Source organism: Bactrocera tryoni, chromosome 4 (assembly GCF_016617805.1).
Source record: "Bactrocera tryoni isolate S06 chromosome 4, CSIRO_BtryS06_freeze2, whole genome shotgun sequence".
NCBI classification, from domain to species: Eukaryota; Metazoa; Arthropoda; class Insecta; order Diptera; family Tephritidae; genus Bactrocera; species Bactrocera tryoni.
Window position 1 is genome coordinate 40,937,873 of NC_052502.1, and position 20,251 is coordinate 40,958,123.

Here is a 20,251-nt window from a genome sequence, read left to right on the forward strand (position 1 = left end):
ACTGAAAATAATAATTATTGTAAATTAAAATATATTAATAAAAAACTAGAGTTAAAATTTAAAATAGAGGAGTGTAAAAAGTGGGTATATAAACTGAGCTGCTGATTGTTCTGCTTTTAATATCCCTATGAACGGCCAAATTCGTTTTGAAATAGTACATCAAATTGTTAAACTAAAAGATCTCGTTCGCCTCTTTTGTCTGGCTTTGCTTTGGATGTGAACTTTTTTACTAAACTAAACTTTCCGGAAGCAGCAAACTATGTCAGAAATAACTGAAATGTCTGAAAGTTTGCACATTGTTGAAAAGATGCTGTTGTTCTTATCACACAAAAGAAATAAGTTTTCATACAAATGTATGTATATATATGAACTAACTTATATGGTTACATATGCAACACGGTGGTACTTAGCCATGGTGACTGTGGGCCATAGCGACCTCAACTATGACTTTTATGGCTAATTCACATATCACTTTTGCTTTGACGGAAAAGTTCTATGTAAGCTTTTGTATGAGTTCACACACACGCTTTCTTTGCTTCGTTGTTGAAGTATGAATTGTCAGCCATTAATCTTAGTGTTGTTTCTAGATAGTTTTAGAAGCATGCGCCCGAGATTTTTGGTCAACCCGATGAGCTTCAAGTGAAAATGTTCGATACCGAGAATTCTTATTTGCTTAATACTTATCCTGTGATTAAAATTTGTGAATGTCTGAAAGGAACATACAGGTGAAAAGTTTTATTAAGTAATTTGGTCCATCAGGTGAAATTGTGAAGCGGTTAAGAAGTGCACCATATGGACCAAATTACTGAGTAAAACTTTTAGCGCCTTTTTATTTCATAGAACACATCAATATTTGAAGAGTTAGTTCAGGTTTATTTTGGATATCGTCGGCGGCAGAGCTGGAATTGCTACCAACGGTTAGATGTCGAGAGCTAATTAATGTATATGAATGTCTGAACTTAGTCACAATATTAATATAATGTTCTAATGCAGACGACAAAATGCGTGACTACCGACGTAGGAAGGCTTGGTATAATATAAAAATAACTCTTATTTCGTTCCCAAGGGAAGAAAAACGGCTTTTATTCGAAAGTACTTACAAAAATATACAAGTATAAGGAAATAGAAATTCTTTCAGATGGTGAAAAACCTTTATATTTAACAAACGTCTTGAAAAAAACATTTTCGGTGTTCATCATAACTCGGCTGGAAATTATCCGAAAGTAAAAAACCAAGAAAAATCAGTCAAATTATTATCAAATCTTCCCCTCATCGTTCTCTGACAATTTCATTTTTGCATTTAAAAATTTTTGGCGGTAATTTATAGCGAAAACTGCCTTTTTGCACTAAAAAATTCCGCCATTTTGTGGGTGGAAAACACCCCTAATGTAAAAACAAATACTAAACGATGGGGGGAGGTATTTTATATGCCCAAAATGTGTGCAAAGTTTGAAATGAATCGGTTCAATAGTTTTGAAATGACAGTGAACACGAATTTTGAAAAAGTACTTTTGAGAAAAAACGCGTCTAAAATTTATAAACTAAAAAGTCACGAGGAAAAAAATTCCTTAAATTGTCAAAGGTCTGCTCAATAATGTACAAAAGGTGCAAATAAAATTACTCAATCCATATTTAAGAAATAAATTTGCAAAAACAGTCTTTTTTTTACCATGAAAACCATAACCAGTATGGGACCATAGTACACTCATGCAAGGTCGATTGTTCTAAAATAAATTGACTTTATTTTCATGTGATCAAAGGGATGTAGTGCATACGAGTATACTCTATGGATTAGTTCAATGATCTTCAGCAACCTCTTATCTATTTTGCTGTGGTGTCCCATTTTAAGAGCTAAAATATATTTTATTAAGGCTACCATATTACCGAAAACCAAATTTTTAAGTCAGCCTTATCAACTAGCGTATGGTTCTGCTTTATAGAACATTACGGCATTTGCCTTCATTCTAAAATCGATTGCAAGTACTTATATTCGAAAAGATTGGACCCTTGTGTGAAAGACAAATGTTAAGCAGTGATTATTGAGTCAGCAGCTGGAGAAAATAGAACTTAAGGTGAGGATTCCCGAATACATATACCCGTATTGAATGGCACTATTCTTGCGTTGTAAAATTGGTAAAGACTTAGTTATCTGCTTGCAATCTAAAATAAGCTACATAAGTACATATAGCACCTCTCTTTACTTTACTGAATTAGCATTCAGCTGCACCACTTCAATTTAATTGCGAATTTACTTCAATAGGGCTCTCAGAGGTTAAGTAGACGACCTGTTGGTTTTGTTTGTTGACAAGCAAACCAGCCTTCAACATTCTCATAGGCAATTGTTGCGTGTGTTTACTTTGGCGAGAATTGAGTATTCAAGTTTGCTTTGTTTTGGGCGGGTAGAACTCGCAGAGGTACACAAAAGGCGTCGGAAGATGAGACATGTAAAACTGTATTATATTTCAGAGGACCGTAAACACTGTGTGCTTACAGTGGAGAGCATAAATGAGTATAAGTTTGTCTTTCTTGTATTTATTACTGCATAAGAATAAAATTAACATTTGTTTTATGTTCATTTTTTAACAAAACGGTTTATTACACGAAATAAAAAACAACAAAATCTAAGAAAAAAAAACAAGTAAAACAAAAATAACTCGCATTTACTCAATTTTGCACCTTACACAAACTATCAGGTTAGAGCTAATTTTTAGTATTTAGTCCATAGCCTTTTGTTTTGTAAAACATTTTTCACATGGTTTGGCATACTTTCCACTAAATTATGTATAATTTCGTTGAGAATACTATGCCATGCCCACTGTATCCTCTGTCAAAGCTCGTACAGAGTCTTTGGTGTTGGCTGATATTGTCCTAACCTAATCAGTTATATGCTTCTGTCTATCTGTACTTTTATACTCAAATATACGAACTAGCTCTTCAGTTTTTGAGATATTGATCTCATATTTTGCACAAATCTCCCAAAGAAGCTGATAATTTGTCAGAGTCGCTAGAAAAAGTGTCAATCTGCAATCAAATTCATATTTGAAAACTTTTATTATTTGACGAGATATATTTACAAAGTTTGACATATGTAGATTATTGTTCAAAGCAATGTTAAAAACTCCAAATATATTCTTCAAATCGAACCATTATAGCATATATGTAACTGTTATAAAATCCAACCGATGAAACTCCCAAAAGATCTTTCATACTCTTTTATGCTATAGCAAATCCACCTGTCCAAATCCATCAAATAATTTTGTTTTAACACGTACATACATACATAGTTTTAACAAGTAAGTAAATTTCGATTGTAACTGAACAGTTTATACTTTTACAAGGATCAGAGTCCGGACATTCTTTCATTTCTTTGACAAAATCTTATATTAAAGATTGTTGTGAAAGAATTCAACAATATTTCAGTCGATTTCATTTCTATTTAGCGCAAAACCACATTATGTTTATGAAAATGTTGAAATATCACACACATAAGTATGTACATATAATGACCAACATAAATGGCTTAAAGGCAGCTAGAAAGTCGGAAGACGTTGACAAATTTTACACATTTCCTGCAGTAAACTAAACTCAACCGTTATACTATCATCAAATTATGAAAAAGCGGAGAGAAATAGACCACAACACGTGCGGGATGGGATGGATACCGACAACTGAAGAGGGAAGCGAGACTTATTTACAGACAAAAGAAGAGAGAGACCAAAATGCGCGAGTATGAAAAGTTTGACAAGCTGGCCGACAGGGGTAATGCTCGAAAATTCTACGAAAAGATGCGACGACTAACAGAGGGTTTCAAGACCGGAGCATACTCTTGTAGAACCCCCAGAGGGGATCTAGAAACCGATGCCCAGAGCATAGTAAAATTATGGAGGCAACAATTTTCCAGTCTGCTAAATGACAGTGAAAGTATAACGTCATGAGAAGCCGAACACGATTGCCTAATTGATGGCGATGAAGCAGAAGTTTCATTGTCCAACCATGAAAAAGTTCGAACCGAAATTACCCGTCTGAAGACCGAGCTAATCAAATACAGAACTGATAAGGAGCATACATCAGCGTATTTTTAAAATATTGTCAGACGAAAGCACGTCTACCCAATCCACAAAAAGTGAGACCCCACAATCAGCGCTACCTACCGTGGGATAAGCCTAGAGCGTACTGTGTGAAAGAATAAAGCCCACCGTCAACAAACTGATTGGACCTTATCAGTGTGGCTTTGGATCTGGCAAATCAACAAGCAACCTGATATTCACCATGCGCCAAATCTTGGAAAAGACCCATGGAAAGAGGATCGACACACGCCACCTCTTCGTCGATTTTAAAGCTGCTTTTGACAGCATGAAAAGGAGTTGCCTTCAAACCGCGATGTCTGAATTTGGTATTCCCGCAAAACTAATACGGCTGTGTAAATTGACGTTGAGCAATACCAAAAGCTCCGTCAGGATCGGGAATAAGCAATATTTCGACGAATTGCTTTAAATTTAAATTATAAAGTCTTACTATTTAATGTATGACGAAACTCTTCACACGATGTCATGCTTTTTGTTGGCGAACATCTTTTCACATCATCTTTTGTGTTAACAAGGATTTATCATGAAATGAAAGTTTGTACATGGAGGAATGCTTTTCTGGAAACAATTAACGTATCCTGCAGGAAAACGCGAACCAGTCCGGGAAATCTCTTATTCAGTACTAAGAAAATTTTGTTATTAGAGAATATTGTTTATAATTCTGAAATTATAAACTTAATTTAAAGTTGTACAGAAGAATAAATCCAAACCACTTGCCTATTGAAAATAAGAAACGATGTAGCAATTTGGCAAATTCCGAACTGGTCTGGAACAAGTGCGTTTCCTGCGGGGCACATAGTGAAATGCTAGTATGTAACTCTATATAAGTTTGTAAATGCTTTGTAGTTTGTGAAATATGAAAACCGCATTTAGCATGTATTCTGCTACGCTGAAGCACGCTCTTTCAGTTGCATTGTGCATAGATGCATTCCTTGAAGTATGCGGCAGAATTTACCTCATAAACTTGAATAATTAGGTCAACGTCAAGGCAATAATTTGGTTAAATGCCGTAAATTTGATTCCAAACATTTTTGTAAATTTTAATTATTTGTATTTCGTAAATACAGCTAATTTCTTAAGTCCAGTGGATTAAATTCATTCCGCTTCAAGGAACGATAGCGGTAGAGATATGGTATGGAGGCACGTTAACCTTTCAAACTTACAAATGTTAGGATGCCCAAAAATGTAAATTTTTTTTTTAATGATGTTTACGCGAATTAAGTGACTGTTTTAAGAATAATAACAAAATTCAAAGATCGGTCTGAATAACCCTATTACTACAATCATTATCAAAAAAGTCTGCTATCAAGTAGCATTTGGCTAACTCAAATGTTCTAGATTAAACTGATTCATACAGCTTCTTCAATAACCAGTTTGTGCAATATGAAGTCAAGTACAAAAATAGAAACAGACAGTTGAACCATAAATCGTATACAACTATTAGATAATATGAAAATCATTCAGTTAAGTACTTAAGGGGGTATTCTGGTCTAGAAATTTAAAATAATCGATTTTTTTTTTTATATTTTCAAAGTTTAACTATTCAAGAATATGTGTACAAGAGGATTTTTCAAAATTCAAATTATTTTCAGAGATATATGCATTTTTCTGACCCGGCATCCAAACTGGTTCGGCCGGAACTAATGGAACAAAAGACTATACGCGAAACTTTAAACGCGTTTTTCTCAAAACTGAATTTTTCGGAACGATATCCACGATTTCTCAGGTTCTACTGGACCGATTTACTTGAAATTTTTATAGAGTTTTCTTTATAGGCTTGTCTATGGTTGGAACTAGCCCCATTTGGATAATAAAAATATTAATTGCCTTTTTATACCCTGAACTGGGTATATTAAGTTTGTCACGAAGTTTGTAACACCCAGAAGGAATCGTCGGAGACCCTATAAAGTATATATATAAATGATCAGTATGTCGAGCTGAGTCGATTTAGCCATGTCCGTCTGTCTGACCGTCTGTCTGTCTGTCTGTATATATACGAACTAGTCCCTCAGTTTTAAGGTATCGTTTTGAAATTTTGCAAACGTCATTTTCTCTTCAAGGGCTGCTCATTTGTCGGAACGGCCGATATCGGACCACTGTAACATATAGCTGCCATACAAACTGAACGATCGGAATCAAATGCTTGTATGGAAAACTTTCACATTTGACAAGATATATTCACGAAATTTGGTATATGTTATTTTCAAAGGCAACAATGTAATCTCCGAAGAAATTGTTCAGATCGGTTAACTATAACATATAGCTGCCATACAAACTGAACGATCGGAATCAAGTTCTTGTATGAACAACTTTCACATTTGACAAAATATATTCACGAAATTTGGTATATATTATTTTTTGAGGCAACAATGTAATCCCCGAAGAAATTGATCAGATCGGTTGACTATAGCATATAGCTTCCATACAAACTGAACACATAGTTACTAACAGAAATGCACCTGTGAAGGGTATTTAGCTTCGGTGCAACCGAAGTTAACTTTGTTTCTTGTTTTTACGACACTTTAAAAATTACCTGAAATTCATGCTTCTAGACCAGAATACCCCCTTAAAAGCTTACCCCTCTGAACCAGGATCATTTATATTTGAGCGAAATAAAACAATATATGTAAGTATGTACAAGATGAAATCAATTGCTATAAAACCAATGCAAAAGTGGGAGAATGAAGAAATATATCGAATCTTTTCTAAGTGGAACTATGTTCAAGGAGAATTTCGCCAAATGTTCTAAGCAAAGTAGCCTTGCGAGTTTTCTCAACGAGTTTATAGCGCACTTTGAAAACAGAAGTCAAAAAGTGATGACAAATATTTTCCTTCTCATTTCATTTTGCACCAATTTTTATATAAAATTGGCAGTCGCATTTTTAGCATATATTATATTTAAAACTATGTTTGCTTTATCTAGTTTTAGTGTTTGCTGGCAGTACCTCATATAATAAAAATTAGGTTCATTTATAATTCTTCACTATAAGCCTGCAATTTGCACTGCATTCGGAATAAATTAAATACATCATAGTTTTCGACAAATTTTTTCTGGCTTTGGCTTAGTAGGCTCACGATTTTTCGTCACTTCCAAGCCCAACTCCTACTGGCCTTGCGCTTTCTGGGTCGCGTACTTTAGAGCTATTTGATCTATTTGGAGAACGTCCCTTCCTGATATTAGTATAGCGAATATATTAAAATTCAGTGAAGTCGGTTCACCACCCCTCCTTTCCTTTTCTTTCCCTTATTTTTATTCGACCGTGCAAGCTAGTAACTTGAGTAAAAATTGAGGCAAGTTGTAGTTAAGCTACAACAACTAAATTCGTCTAGCGCAAATACTAAATATAAGATCTCCTACCGACAGTGGGAAATGGATGAAATCGTACCTGTATATCTGTGAAAATATACTCAAGGATTATTAATTTATTTTCAACTTGTGTTTTGATCTTTTGTGGCATGTCGGATTATTAGCTGTACTAATGCAACTTTGATTGTCCTCCATTTTTTTCAAAACTTCATAATTGAGAAAAAACCTGCATACCAAGTTTCATCGAGATATCTCAATTTTTATTTAAGTTACAGCTTGCGCGGACGGACGGACGCACAGACAGACAGTAAATGGGATTTCAACATTTCTCGTCACCCTGATCATATATATATACATATATAACCCTTATCTATATCCATTAGTTTTAGGTGATACGTGCAACCGTTAGGTGAACAAAACTATAATACTCTGTAGAAACTGGTTGCAAGAGTATAAATGTGTCGGTCAGTATGAGTTATAGTATATGTGTATAAAATTGCGGATACCAATTCTTTGGTTGCCACTTTGCAGCTTAAGGTATTTCCCTGGCTTTGATTCCTGTAAGTTGCAATAATAAAAAAAAGGTTAGGTTGCACCCGAACATGGCCCTTCCTTACTTGTTAAGCTCAATTTCGTGATCTAACAAGCTATATTTAACAATTGCCAGAGTAAGTTTTCAATGGACAAAGTTTCGATGGCATTTACTATACAACTCCATCATAATAATACATTTCATAAGCACTTCTTTTCGACTGAAAACGGGTTCCACGGAGCGACAGCTTCAGTTTAGGGAACAAGATAAAATCACATCGAGCCAAATATGGTGTATACGATGTTTGATCGAGGGTATTTATTGCGTTTCTTGGCTTTAAATTCGGTCATAATCGTTCAATTCTAGAATGGTTCTTCCACAATTTTGGCCGTTTAGAAATAGAACTCCTTATTGACCGCCTGTCCCTCCGAAACAAATTCTTGATGCACCAAATCACGAATATAGAAAAAATGTGAGTCACCTTGATTTCTGAGCGGCTTTGGTTTGGTTTTTTTGGTTTAGGCTCATAAACCCATGTCACATCGGCAGCTGTAATAAATGTGAGTTCGAAATTCGCACGATCCAGCACGTACAAAGAGACGGTACTTCTTTTTGAAAAAAAATAAGTTTTATCGGGACGAGCCGAACAAGAATGCGAAAATATACACTAAGATCAACATATAAATGCTCGTCGAGCTCTCTTGTCGTCTTTCTAACACTTGCATGACGTTTTTCAAGCACCATATCCTTCAATTTTTAATATTTTTATCAGTTGAAGAGCTCGAAGGTTTTCCAGAACGAGGCATGTCTTCAATGAACTCTTGACCGTTTTTGGAGGCTTTGTACCACTCGTAGGCTTGTGTTTTTCATAAAACAGAATAACCGTAAGAAATTTGGTGAGAAATACAAGTTCTGAGACAAATTGTTCGATATTTTTATCTATTGTAAAAACCACGAAGCTCTACTGAGGTGTACCGACTTAAAAAGCTACTGTAAACAAACTGGTCCTATTAACTTAGCAAAATAAATTTGTTTGAAATATCATCTACGCAGAGAATTCAAATTACAATTTCTTGGTAACTTTTTGTATGTATTTAAATGAATAGAAGGTTCATTACAACATGGAAATTTATAAGTGTCTATTGTTAACTCAGTTTCAACAAAAATAATTGTGCCTAGATTTTAATCCAGTTTCCACATAGGAGAATTTTTCTATAGTTTGTAGCAAATGCCAAAATTTGAAATGGATTGCAATCATTATTGGTTATTAGTTAATAGCCTTGACAGCTTTCGGAGTCTTAGAACTCTCTTTTATTGAAAGTAATGGTAAGGTGCTTTAAATCCTTAACCATAAAAACTTGAAGCAGCCATTTTGACGCTCTTAATGTGAAATAAGCTTTCCACCATAAATATTGTAAAGGAAATTGGCGCGGTTTGACTTTGGAGCAAAAGCTTCAGTATGCCAGTGTGGTGAATAAAATTGCGCCTAAAAAGTCCGCATGGAAGTTTTTCTGCTTGGTAGCTTAAATTAGCTTTTTAATTATTCTATGTATGGACGTTTTTAGACCTTCCGGCGAAGCATACTTAAATGCTTACTTATTAAAGTTTAGCAAACAGTTTTTAGTGGCATATTGAACTTAACGGTACCCAAAGCTTTTGAATGTAAGTCGTTTCAGAGAATAAAGGGATGTTACTTTTTAATTAACTTCGAAATCTTTGATATTCATTCAAATATTTAATTTTAACTGAATTTTGTGAATTGATTTGTATACAAAAACAGCAAAAGTGTAAATCACATAGTTCCACAATTACGAGTATAAATTTGATTGTACAATATCTTTGGAGATGATTTTGATTCGATTTCGAAATTCAAAGCATCAAGTCAACATCAAGAAATTCTTAACTTTGGGCTGTTACTGCTACAGATTCAAATCATCATTGTTCATGAACTAAATCTTTAAGCGTTGATTATATCATGATTAGAAATATTTGGAAGAGTTGGGTGGACTTCAAAGAAGATAATTCTTCAAATTTAATTAAATTCTACTAATAATATGCTTGCTATTTAAACAAGTGTTCATTTTCAAATAAATATTGAATAAACAAATACATAAGAACACCTGAGTCTATTTATATAATGACAGGTCTTGAACTTGAACTGACATTTAAAAAATATAATACCAACAGTAAACGATGATGTAAAGTTAAGTTGAGAGATGACAAGTTCTACACTCCCCATGTGCATATCATGTAATCCTGTCCATGTTTTGCCCAACTAACGACAAAATCTACAAAATGAAGATATTTGTATTTGGTGTATATGTATAGTACATATAAAAATAATCATAATGAAGACTTAAATGATTTGGCGACGTCCGCCTTGCTCTTTTGCCGCGAAGAGCGGGCGAAATTGCCTCGCTCTAAGGCGGAAAGTAAAAATTGTTTTTGAACAGAGTCTAACTTGTCAGAATTTATATGGTTTCATACTACAGGGCCACATTCGAAAATAGGCCTAACCAATGTTGTAAAATGAGTTTTATTTTTTTTAGACCACCGCTTAACCAAACTAAGAACACCTTTTGCTTTCAAAACCATGCAAATATTATGAAGCCTAAACCATAATAGAACAGGTGGCGTTACTTTGAAGCCAATTACTTGAGAAGGATTGATGAAATATCATGTAAAGGGTAATATCATGTAAAGGATCAAGTTTTTGATTATCATCATGGTCATAAAAAAGTATGGAGCATTGATAGTATCCCATCCTGGGTGTATGCTGTGTGCATTACGTTCTTAAGCTAGAATGAAAAAATATTCCCATGTTTTGTAGACTACTTGTAAAATGCTGTTTTAAAAGGCTGCAACGTGTTATTTTACGTAGGTTGATCAGCTTATTCCAACAAAGTTTAGTAGAAGTTGTTCGAATTACTGAATTCAATATAATTTAACATACACAGGCTTTGAAATACAGTGAAATTCCCAATGACGTACAGTCTTTACAACCGGACACCTCCCATGATAAGATAATTTTATGAACACAATATTTTCAATAATATTTTCATACAAAATCAATTCCTATAACCGGACATGAGTACATTTCAATAACCGGACACGAACACTAGTTTGGTAGTATTGAAGAAAATTCAATATTTCATAAAATATGTCAAAAAAATAGTGTACCTGTAAGAAAGCTAAACTAAAGGCGACCGCGCTCGCGCCTGGCTCCCAGCCGAACTCTTTACTCTTAAATTCTGAAGAGGCTACGATACTGCAATCTTTCTCTGCCCATTCAGGACTGGAGAGAATTCAGGCTGTGGAGGATTGAAGAACTTTATCGGCAATCGCTGATACTCTTAAATAAGAAGTTCACCAGTTTTTTCAGCGAGACCAAGAAGGTTATTAGCTACGACTCCGAGAGGGTAGTTATATGGATCCTCCCAAAAGACGTCAGAGCGGATGACCCACAGACTGCACGATTGATGGTTGAGAAAAGAAGCGATGTCCAAACGGACATGAAAATTGATCCTGTCCAATCGCTGAAGGCGGATCGTTGACCGATGGAAGAAGACGGTGGCAGTATTGATGGTGCGGAGCCTGTAATTCTGGAGAATACTCTGGAGGATGAAGGTCCTTGAGATTAGTCTCCATTATGCAAGGGCAGCCTTTGCCAATCTCTTGATTCATCTGGGAAGAGGCAGAAAGGTAAAAATCCATAAGCTGTTGTGAATTAAACACACATTTTTTTTTTCTTTTACCACGTTCCACCTTGCTATATACAAAACGGAAATATAGAAGGCCAAGAGGGCTTCATGGAGATCCTTCTGCGAAAGCGTAGAAGGGTGTCATGAATCTTCACGGTTTATGCCCATTCTAGCCAAAAAACCCTACATCTATGGGATATCTTAGAAATGAGGATGGTGAATGGACTTCGAGCAACGAGAAGGAACGAATTAGTGCGGCACAGCTTTCTTAGACCCTCTGGAAGAACGCCAACTCAGACGGTTTGGAGGCAGGTAAGGGTATCGTTTATCCCGAAGTTCGGATAAGTCACTCATACTAATTTCAAGGATTTCAACCTCTCTTCTGTTTTGTAAAAGACGCTGGAGAGGTTTATAGACCTGCAATTCAGGTGAAGTGTACATGTTATTAGGGGCTCAGCATGCCTACAGCAAAGACAGGTCAGTATGTATAGACAGTGCCTCAAGCGGTCATTAGTGCTTGAGGTCGATTCAGTCCTCAAGTCAAGTTTGAGGTTGAGCCAAACTTCAAACATCTCATATATTCTCTTCACTGCGACAGAACTGACGTGTCAGAGTGTCGGATATTAGACATCACATTAGAAAACTCATGTTGATATACATATAAACCTTCCTCTATAATCACTCTATCAACTAAAAAAACGCAACATTCGATCGAAATTTGTTACGTAGTTTTAAAGATTTGAGCATACAAAGGGACAGAAAAATTGACTTTCTTGTATACCCTGTATTAATCTTCTTGTCATTGAATATTTAAAGTTAATAGGACAATTTTATGGCAGCTATATGTTATAGTGTTCCGATATCGGTAGTTCGGATAAATGAGCAGCTTCTTGAAGAGAAAATGATGTTTGCAAAATTTCTAAACGACATCTTAAAAACTGAGGGACTAGTTCGTTTATATACAGACGGGCAGACATACAGACGGACATGGCTAAATCGACTCAGCTCAACACTCTGATCATTTATTCTATAGGATTACTTTATAGGGTCTACGACACTTCCTTCCTCCTTCAATTCCACCTTTTCATTTGCTCTGACTCTATTGGTAATTCGGAAGGAAAAGTTTTTTACAATTATAGTTTTAGAGCAAAATTTTAGATGGAAATGAGTATTCGTTTTGAAAAAGTGACGAAATATGGACTATACTATATATTTAGAATTACATCAATTCGCTTTAGCAAACATATAATTGCGACTGTATCTCTCCTTTACGCTATAATTTTTATAATGTTTAGTAATGCGAATATGACCACTTTTATATTAAAAGTAGTTATAATAGAATTTAAGTTGCCTTTAGAGTAAACAACAAGTAATATTTGACCACGCACAAATTCAGCATTTGTTTTCGTCGTTTTCTTTGAATTAAACCATTTAATCAAGTAATCAAAAAAAGTATGTATGTATATCTAAAGGAAGATAGTACTTAAATCATAAACCATAAATTAAATGAGAACTACGAAACCTATTTTGTTAGTAATAAATAGTAATAAATTGTATAATACCCATTAGGGAATAATTATAAAACAATAAATTCAATAAATATATAATTAATAGTTAAAGAGTAAATGCCATGATCCAATCTAAATATTTTGCCAAATCCGCATATATGACATATTGATTATCGGTGCATTTCTTGTGCTGCGCGGGTAGAGCGGCCGAAACTGTACCACGCAACATCCAACGATTATTCCTTTCTAACAATAGTCCGGCGCCTGAATCGCCTGTACAGGGCCCGATAGCACTTCGAGTTACAGGTGAAGATGTTTGCAAACCTGCGCAGAAAGTGCGATTAGAGCTGAGACTGCGTATCCTTGGATTTGCCGCAAAACACACTTCGTTTGACACAATTGGTGCTTCGGTGATGTGTGGCACTGCGGCTGTTGTGGGTTGGTTATCCATCAGTGGAACACCCCCGTGGGTGTGCGAAAAACCCCAACCTACAAGAAAGCCACGCTCCCCAATTATATTCTCAAGTTGGCTGTCACCGCTCCATAAACAAGCAGGAAGAATATAAGTGTTGAACCTGTTGAAACTTCAAATAGCACAGTTTCTTTTTTGAATATCTCTAATAGCTACCGTATTCGAATCTTCAACACCAACACCGCTATGTCCGCATCATATGTTCCCAATGTGGCATCATATTCGGGATGTAGGAAAATCTCACTCACTGGTGCTGCGATAGAGTGCTCCTCATTCCAGTTTCGTAAATTGTGCCTTCCTAGAAATACTAGCACTTCATTGGCCTTGTGGTGTTGCCTTTGGAAGTGGAAACAATGCGCCGAACTTATAACCACATGTGCGGACACCAAAGTGCCAGCGCACTGATAAGCAAGCGATGTCAAATTATTCACGTAAATTGCGGCCAGCCATGGCCATGCTCCGCGCGTCAATAATGGCTGTGGAGAAGTAGCCAACGAAGAGTTGAAGCCGCCTAATTCCGTGCTAGTTACAATGCGGATGGGCGCGTTAGACAATAGTGTAGGAAGTTCATCACTGGATATTACTAGCGGACTGCCGGACCTGTCATTGTGACTACTCGCTGTAGTAGCTTGAGTACCTGCTGCATATCTGCCGGATTTTTGGTAGGATCGCTGTTCATTTGTGGCAAGGGTTGGAGCCTTAGCATTGACAGCTTTTGCTGCTGGTGCTGTCAGAGGTGACGTCGATGCTCGATTATGTAAATGTGGCTTGGTTTTCCCACATATGCTGTTTAGTGTCATGTGTTTCAGCTCACTGAAATTCGTAAATATACATACTAGATTTTATAACAAGTGGAGAACATCGTTGGGAAGAAAATCAATTGCGGAAACTATGGTTCCCGATACCCAGCTTTCCGGAAAATACTATTTGCAAAAAATTTACGTGATTCAATGGGCTAATATGAATAAAAACGATTGTCGCTTGAATTATACCAGGCCAGTATAAAAGCTCGTCTCGTTTCTATGAAAGGCTTCAACTGATGTTATCTAATTAATCTAATTAGAATTGTCCTATAAATTTTATAGTTATCAGGCAATTGGTTCGTGAGATATAACATGTTGAGAGACGTAAGATTAGATATTTGTAGAAAAATGGTAAAAAAGAAATTTAGGCTGTCAATAAAACGCTACATTTCACTGAAACAATTTTTATTTTTTTTTTGCACTCTATGCCAGGCGAAGTAATAAGGGTTTTACCAAATGTTCTTCTAAAATGGATAGGCTCATATGGCTTGAACATCGAGGAAAATGAACCTGGTTGAAGCTGTTGAAGAAGAAACCATTAAAAAATGAACAAAATGTTGTAGATGACCGAAAATTTGATATTCTTAATACACTATTAGGGGTATGTAATGGCTCTTTGCCAAGTTAGTGCCGCGCGAACTCAAACTCAATTCAAATTCAGCCTCCCTGTGGCCCTCACCTAATCTCAAGTCTCTAGCGAATACTCGCTGAGAAGAAAAAAAGTCTACAGAGTGGGTCTGCAATTGGCAAATAACAAACGTTTGAAAATATCTGCAAAAAACCCTCTTACGGAACTTATTTTTATAATTTAATAAATTTTCAGGTTGAACCCTTTCCAAATTGCGAAAACTTACATTTCTCCATGTGTGATTGGCAAGTGTTCCGCACTGAATTTCGTATCGGTTGACAAGAAGGCAATGTCATCATCGTCTTCCTCTTCGTCCTCCATCAGCGTAGCGGAGAATTGTGCGTGTTCCGGCAGTGTGTCTGACGGCTCATCATCGCCGATGAATGTAAATTTTCTTGTGTGCTCCAGCTGAATTTGTGTGACGAATATACTAAGATCTGCAAGCAACAACAATTTACGTGACACTGGTTGGGTTTTGCTTTTGCAACTATAAAACAATTTTCAGAAGCCATGAATTTAATTAACAATGCATTAAATACTATATACTTATGCCATATATTGCCATGTGGAACTATAAATATGCCTGCAAATTCACCTGATTGACCTACACAAATGACATGGTTGTTTGCGGTTACGTGCAGCAACTTCGGTGGAAAATGTGTTTTGGGAAATTTGATTTTATACAAGACCGGGGCATTGCTGTGAAACTGGCCGCGCGAAAGCAATTCAATTTCGCCTAGGTAACTCTGCAAATATAGTGTAAAACATTATTATCAAGAATATGCGTATTAATATGAAATATATAAAGCAGCGTGGGTGCGCACCGTCGTTGGCTTTCCACGCATGGAGAGTGTTACTTTAATTTGCAAAGCTTCCGCGAAGTCTGTATTACGCACAGAGAGAATGCCAAACCACTCCGCGCCATCGAAGCGATATTGAAAGATTTTCGGACACGGGCTGATGGGTATGCTCTGAGTAAAAATTCGATTTATTTGTTGCAGAATAATGATAAGGATGGTGGTGAAGTGGAGACGCATTCCGTATTAATTTATTTGCATTGCTTTTGTATTTGTGTGTGTGTGGTTTTGTGCAGCGTCAAAGTGCTTTGCATTATTGCGAGCGGTTAACCGATATTAAACAATTTTTTTACACAGACATGTACTTTCGAAATAATTGACTTTTATTGCCGCATAATAATTTTTCAGCATTACAATAATTAAACATTTGATATTATTACTTTTTAATGATTTTTTCTGCATTGACATTTAGTGAGGATATCAATACCTCTCGCCCTAACCTTTAAATGACATTTTTTATATATTTACCTCTCAAACGAACTAGAAGCATTTTTTTTTTTGCTTTTTCACCAGTTTCTTGCATGTTTTTCTCTTTTCTGCTCTGTTTCGATTGCTTTTGTTGGAGTTAAGCAAAGGTTATGACATATATTTTGAGTATTGATCATGTATTAAAACTGGGTAATTTCAATGAGTAAAGAGAACGGCAAATATGTATGTGAAGGCTGATGAAATTCAGTTGAAACTGCAGTGGACAATGAGAACTGATAATGAGATCAGAAGCAACAGTTTATTAGCATTAAAAAAATATTGAAGTATTCAAGCTACCTTAAATCACAAGGTCTGTCGCAAAAGAAACAGAACTTTTTAAATATTACTGTTTCTGGTGGCGCCGCCTATTGGTGGGTATATGAAATAAAAAGCTTGATCTCTTGTTGACATTTCGTAAAAATTTTAAGACAATTGGATAACTACAATCGATGTTATCGATCAAAAATTGACTGCAGCTTTTGGTCATCGGTCGTAAAATGCATTTTGAACAAAGAGCAAATATTAAATTTTGTTTTAAACTTGGGAAAACGTTTACTGAAACATTTCAAATGATGAAAAAAGTTTATGGTGATCAGTGCCTATCTCGTAGTAATGTGCATGAGTGATTTAAGCGATTCCAAGAAGGTCGTGAGGACCTCTGTGACGATCAGAAGTCGGTCGTCTTCAGAAGTCAAAAATAAAGACAATGCTGATTTGTTTTTACGATTCCGAGGATATTGTACACCGAGAGTTCGTCCCACCTGGCCAAACGATTAATGCTGTGTTTTACCTTGGTGTTATGAAGCGTCTTTTGTCTTGCATTTGTCGTGCTCGACCACAATACCGTGAGGCAGGGTCCTAGCGCTTGTTGCGCGATAATGCGCCGTGTCATTGGTCGACGCTTGTCACTGATTTTTTGACAAAAGACTCCATATTAACCATTAATCACTCACCCTACTCACCTGATCTTGCACCCTGTGATTTTTACCTATTTGGAAAACTTAATTTGCTCATGAAAGGACACTGGTTTCAGGACATTTCAGCTATCCAGAAGGCGACAACGGATATTCTCAAGAGCATTCCGAAAAATGACCTTAAACACTCATTTGAAATGCTATTTGACCGAGCTAAACGCTGTATCGAAGCACAAGGAAACTTCTTTGAATAAAAAAATATAACTTTTGAAAAATATTAATTTTTTCTTGTTGTTTTTTTTACCAGTCCTTTGCGACAGACCTTGTATTGTTCTTGCTTTTATTTTTCAATCGTTATCATACAACTTTGCAGCACTTTTCGTGAAATGGAAGTAACATTGTATAACCACCCCTATTCCAAAGAAGGAAGAAGCTGTTCTAGTTCAAATTTTTTCAATAGGATAAAGTAATAAGGTTTTCCAAATTAAAGGACATACGTCAAAAAAACTTGAATAGTGAAATTTTTTCCAATTGCAAAGGTGAATTACTGTTGTTTCCTTTCTAGGCATTAGGTAGACTCTGTGCTTAAGAAATATAAGAAAGTAGACGCAGTAAAATTCAAAAATATTTTTATTTTTCTTTTCATGGAAATATGGAAAATTCTTTCTCTAAATTGGCAGTACTGCTAAAATGCATATAAAAGTGACTAGCAGACCAACATAATTTCAGTAAAACTTCTTTAGGCTCATACTTTTAGTAGTTTCGAACATATATTGTGACAAAAAAGTACTCGGAAATTGTAAATGAAACGCAAAATATTTAATTATCATCAATATTTATTTTTTCGCCCTCCAGATGTAATATACTTATGCCAACGATTTTTCCAGTCTCCGAAACACTTTTCATAAGCACTTTTTGGAAGGGCTTTCAGCTACTTCAGAGAGTTATGATTTATCTATTCGATCGATTGAAAACGAGTTTGGGGAACAAGAAAAAATTACACGGTTCAAAATAGAACTTCTTATTGACTGTCTATCCAACCGGAATATATTCATGACGCACCAAACTACGAACATCGAAAAAAAAAACAATGAGCATCACTTTGAGTTTCGAGCGGCTTTGGCGTGGTGTTTTTGGTTAGGGCTCGTTTTTTCGCTCCACTCCGTTGTTTGTTGACTTTTTTGCATATCAAACTCATAAATTTATGTCTCACCGGCAGTTATAATGATCTCCATAAATGTGGGATGGAAATTCGCACGATCAAGCATGTCCAAAGAGACGTGTTCACGGTACTCTTTTTGAAAAAAATTCAGCTTTATTGGAACTAGGGGAGCAACAACGCGTTTCATACCCAAAATATCCACCAAAATCATTAGAACAGACTCGCGCGAGATGTCAAGCTCTCAATCCTTCATTTTTTTAGTATTCACATCGGTTGAACAGATCAAACGTCGTCCAGAAGGCATGTTTTCGACGATCTCTCGACCGTCTTTGAAGGCTTTGTACCACTCGTCGTATGCTCTTGTTTTTGATAAAACTGAATAACCGTAAGCCTGTTCCAACATTCGCAATGATTCCGCACACGAAATTTGGTTAAAAATATAAAACTTTAGAGAAATTCTTTGTTCGATATTTTTATCAATTTTGAAAATCGCAACGCACTACTGAGGTGTATCAACTTAAGCAGCTGCTCCAAACAAACTGGTTGACAGATTGCGCTCATATTTGGTATAGAAATTAAGGACAGTCCTACAAACTTATACAATTAACATTGTTTTTAATATAATAAATATCTGGGAAATTTCATAACAATTTCTGTTTGCTTTTCTGTCACAATTTAACTGTTGGAAATTGGTGCCTGATTTCACCCATTTTCACCGCAAAATATGAAATAATAAAATGTAATGTTTTTACTATATTTTGTTGACAGAGCTTTATTGATTCATGAGATCGATACAGTACTAATGTTTAGGTCAGGAATACTTTCAAGACTGTATAAGGGCATATTTTCCGCATTCAGCTGTGGTTATCTTAAGTTTGTAGATTCATTTGGATTAGTTATAGCACTTTATAGTTTTATATGCGATTAAGGGCCGATCTTAGGGCATAGTAATGCTTTTATTCGTAACGTATTTTGTACATATTTATGTATAACTTAAATTTGATTATTCGTAAATGCTAACTACAGAAAACATAGACTTCAACGACCTATTTTTATACCCTAAACAGGTTATATTAAGTTTGCCGCAATGTTTGCAAAAACCAATAGGAGACTCTATGAAGTATATATCTAATAATCAGTGTGACAAGCTGCGCCGATTTAGTCATGTCCGTCTGTATTTGCAAGGACTGTATATCGATATTTGAATACTGAAAAAGGTGGAGAAGGGAATTCACTCTAACTATATAGTAAGTATATTATATGTGTGAATATGTATGTATATTGCATACAAAATTATGAACTTTCATATGAAATTTCTTACCATTAAATTTTTTACGTATGATGCTGCGCTTCTAGCACTTGTATCCGACCTTTTGTGCAAAAAACTTTGAGCTAATTAAAAAGATTGTGAAGTGGCAAGAAAAGCGAAATTCGGTATTGTTCTTTTTTTTACTCTTATCAGATACTCATAGTAATATGTGTATACTAACGCACAGCTTGTTGCATTTTCATTCTCATATCAGTACATACATAGATACAATTAACAGCATGGCATTGAACGCCTTATCAGGTTTAACACAACAATAATTCACAGTTATCTTTATCACTAAATAAAATGCGATGGAGAAAATTTCCAAACTTCTCGAGCGCACACAGAGTCCTGCGCAGGCGTGAGAAAATATCCCTACATGAGTATGTATGGTCAAATATGTGTGAGGATTGTGTCTGTTAACTGAAATCTGTTGCTAAGCAGTGCTGTTATCGATAAGCTGTTGACAAAGTCGCGCCCTTTTAATTGTGCTTGCCCTCGCTGC

At 35.7% G+C, this 20,251-nt stretch overlaps 1 protein-coding gene across 1 annotated transcript; it reads right to left on the bottom strand.

The window, feature by feature from the left end:
• Positions 1-13,077: 13,077 nt before the first annotated feature.
• On the bottom strand, positions 13,078-16,314 carry LOC120775987 (serine protease gd). The gene is made up of 5 exons (XM_040106417.1): positions 15,861-16,314; positions 15,632-15,782; positions 15,263-15,473; positions 13,762-14,418; positions 13,078-13,708 (listed from the first exon to the last, which is right to left on the bottom strand). The coding sequence occupies exons 1-5, from the start codon at positions 16,071-16,073 to the stop codon at positions 13,240-13,242; spliced, it is 1,701 nt and encodes a 566-aa protein (XP_039962351.1). The 5' UTR covers positions 16,074-16,314; the 3' UTR covers positions 13,078-13,239.
• Positions 16,315-20,251: the final 3,937 nt, after the last annotated feature.

What these genes read in the sequence shown, in the direction of transcription:
- LOC120775987 (XM_040106417.1), bottom strand. Translation starts at nt 16,073, where the DNA reads ATGCGTCTCCACTTCACCACCATCCTTATCATTATTCTGCAACAAATA. An exon ending in CATTTGTGTAGGTCAATCAG is followed by an intron (nt 15,474 to 15,631) that starts GTGAATTTGCAG and finishes TGTTGCTTGCAG; the next exon opens with ATCTTAGTATATTCGTCACA. An exon ending in GTGTTGAAGATTCGAATACG is followed by an intron (nt 13,709 to 13,761) that starts GTAGCTATTAGA and finishes AAGTTTCAACAG; the next exon opens with GTTCAACACTTATATTCTTC.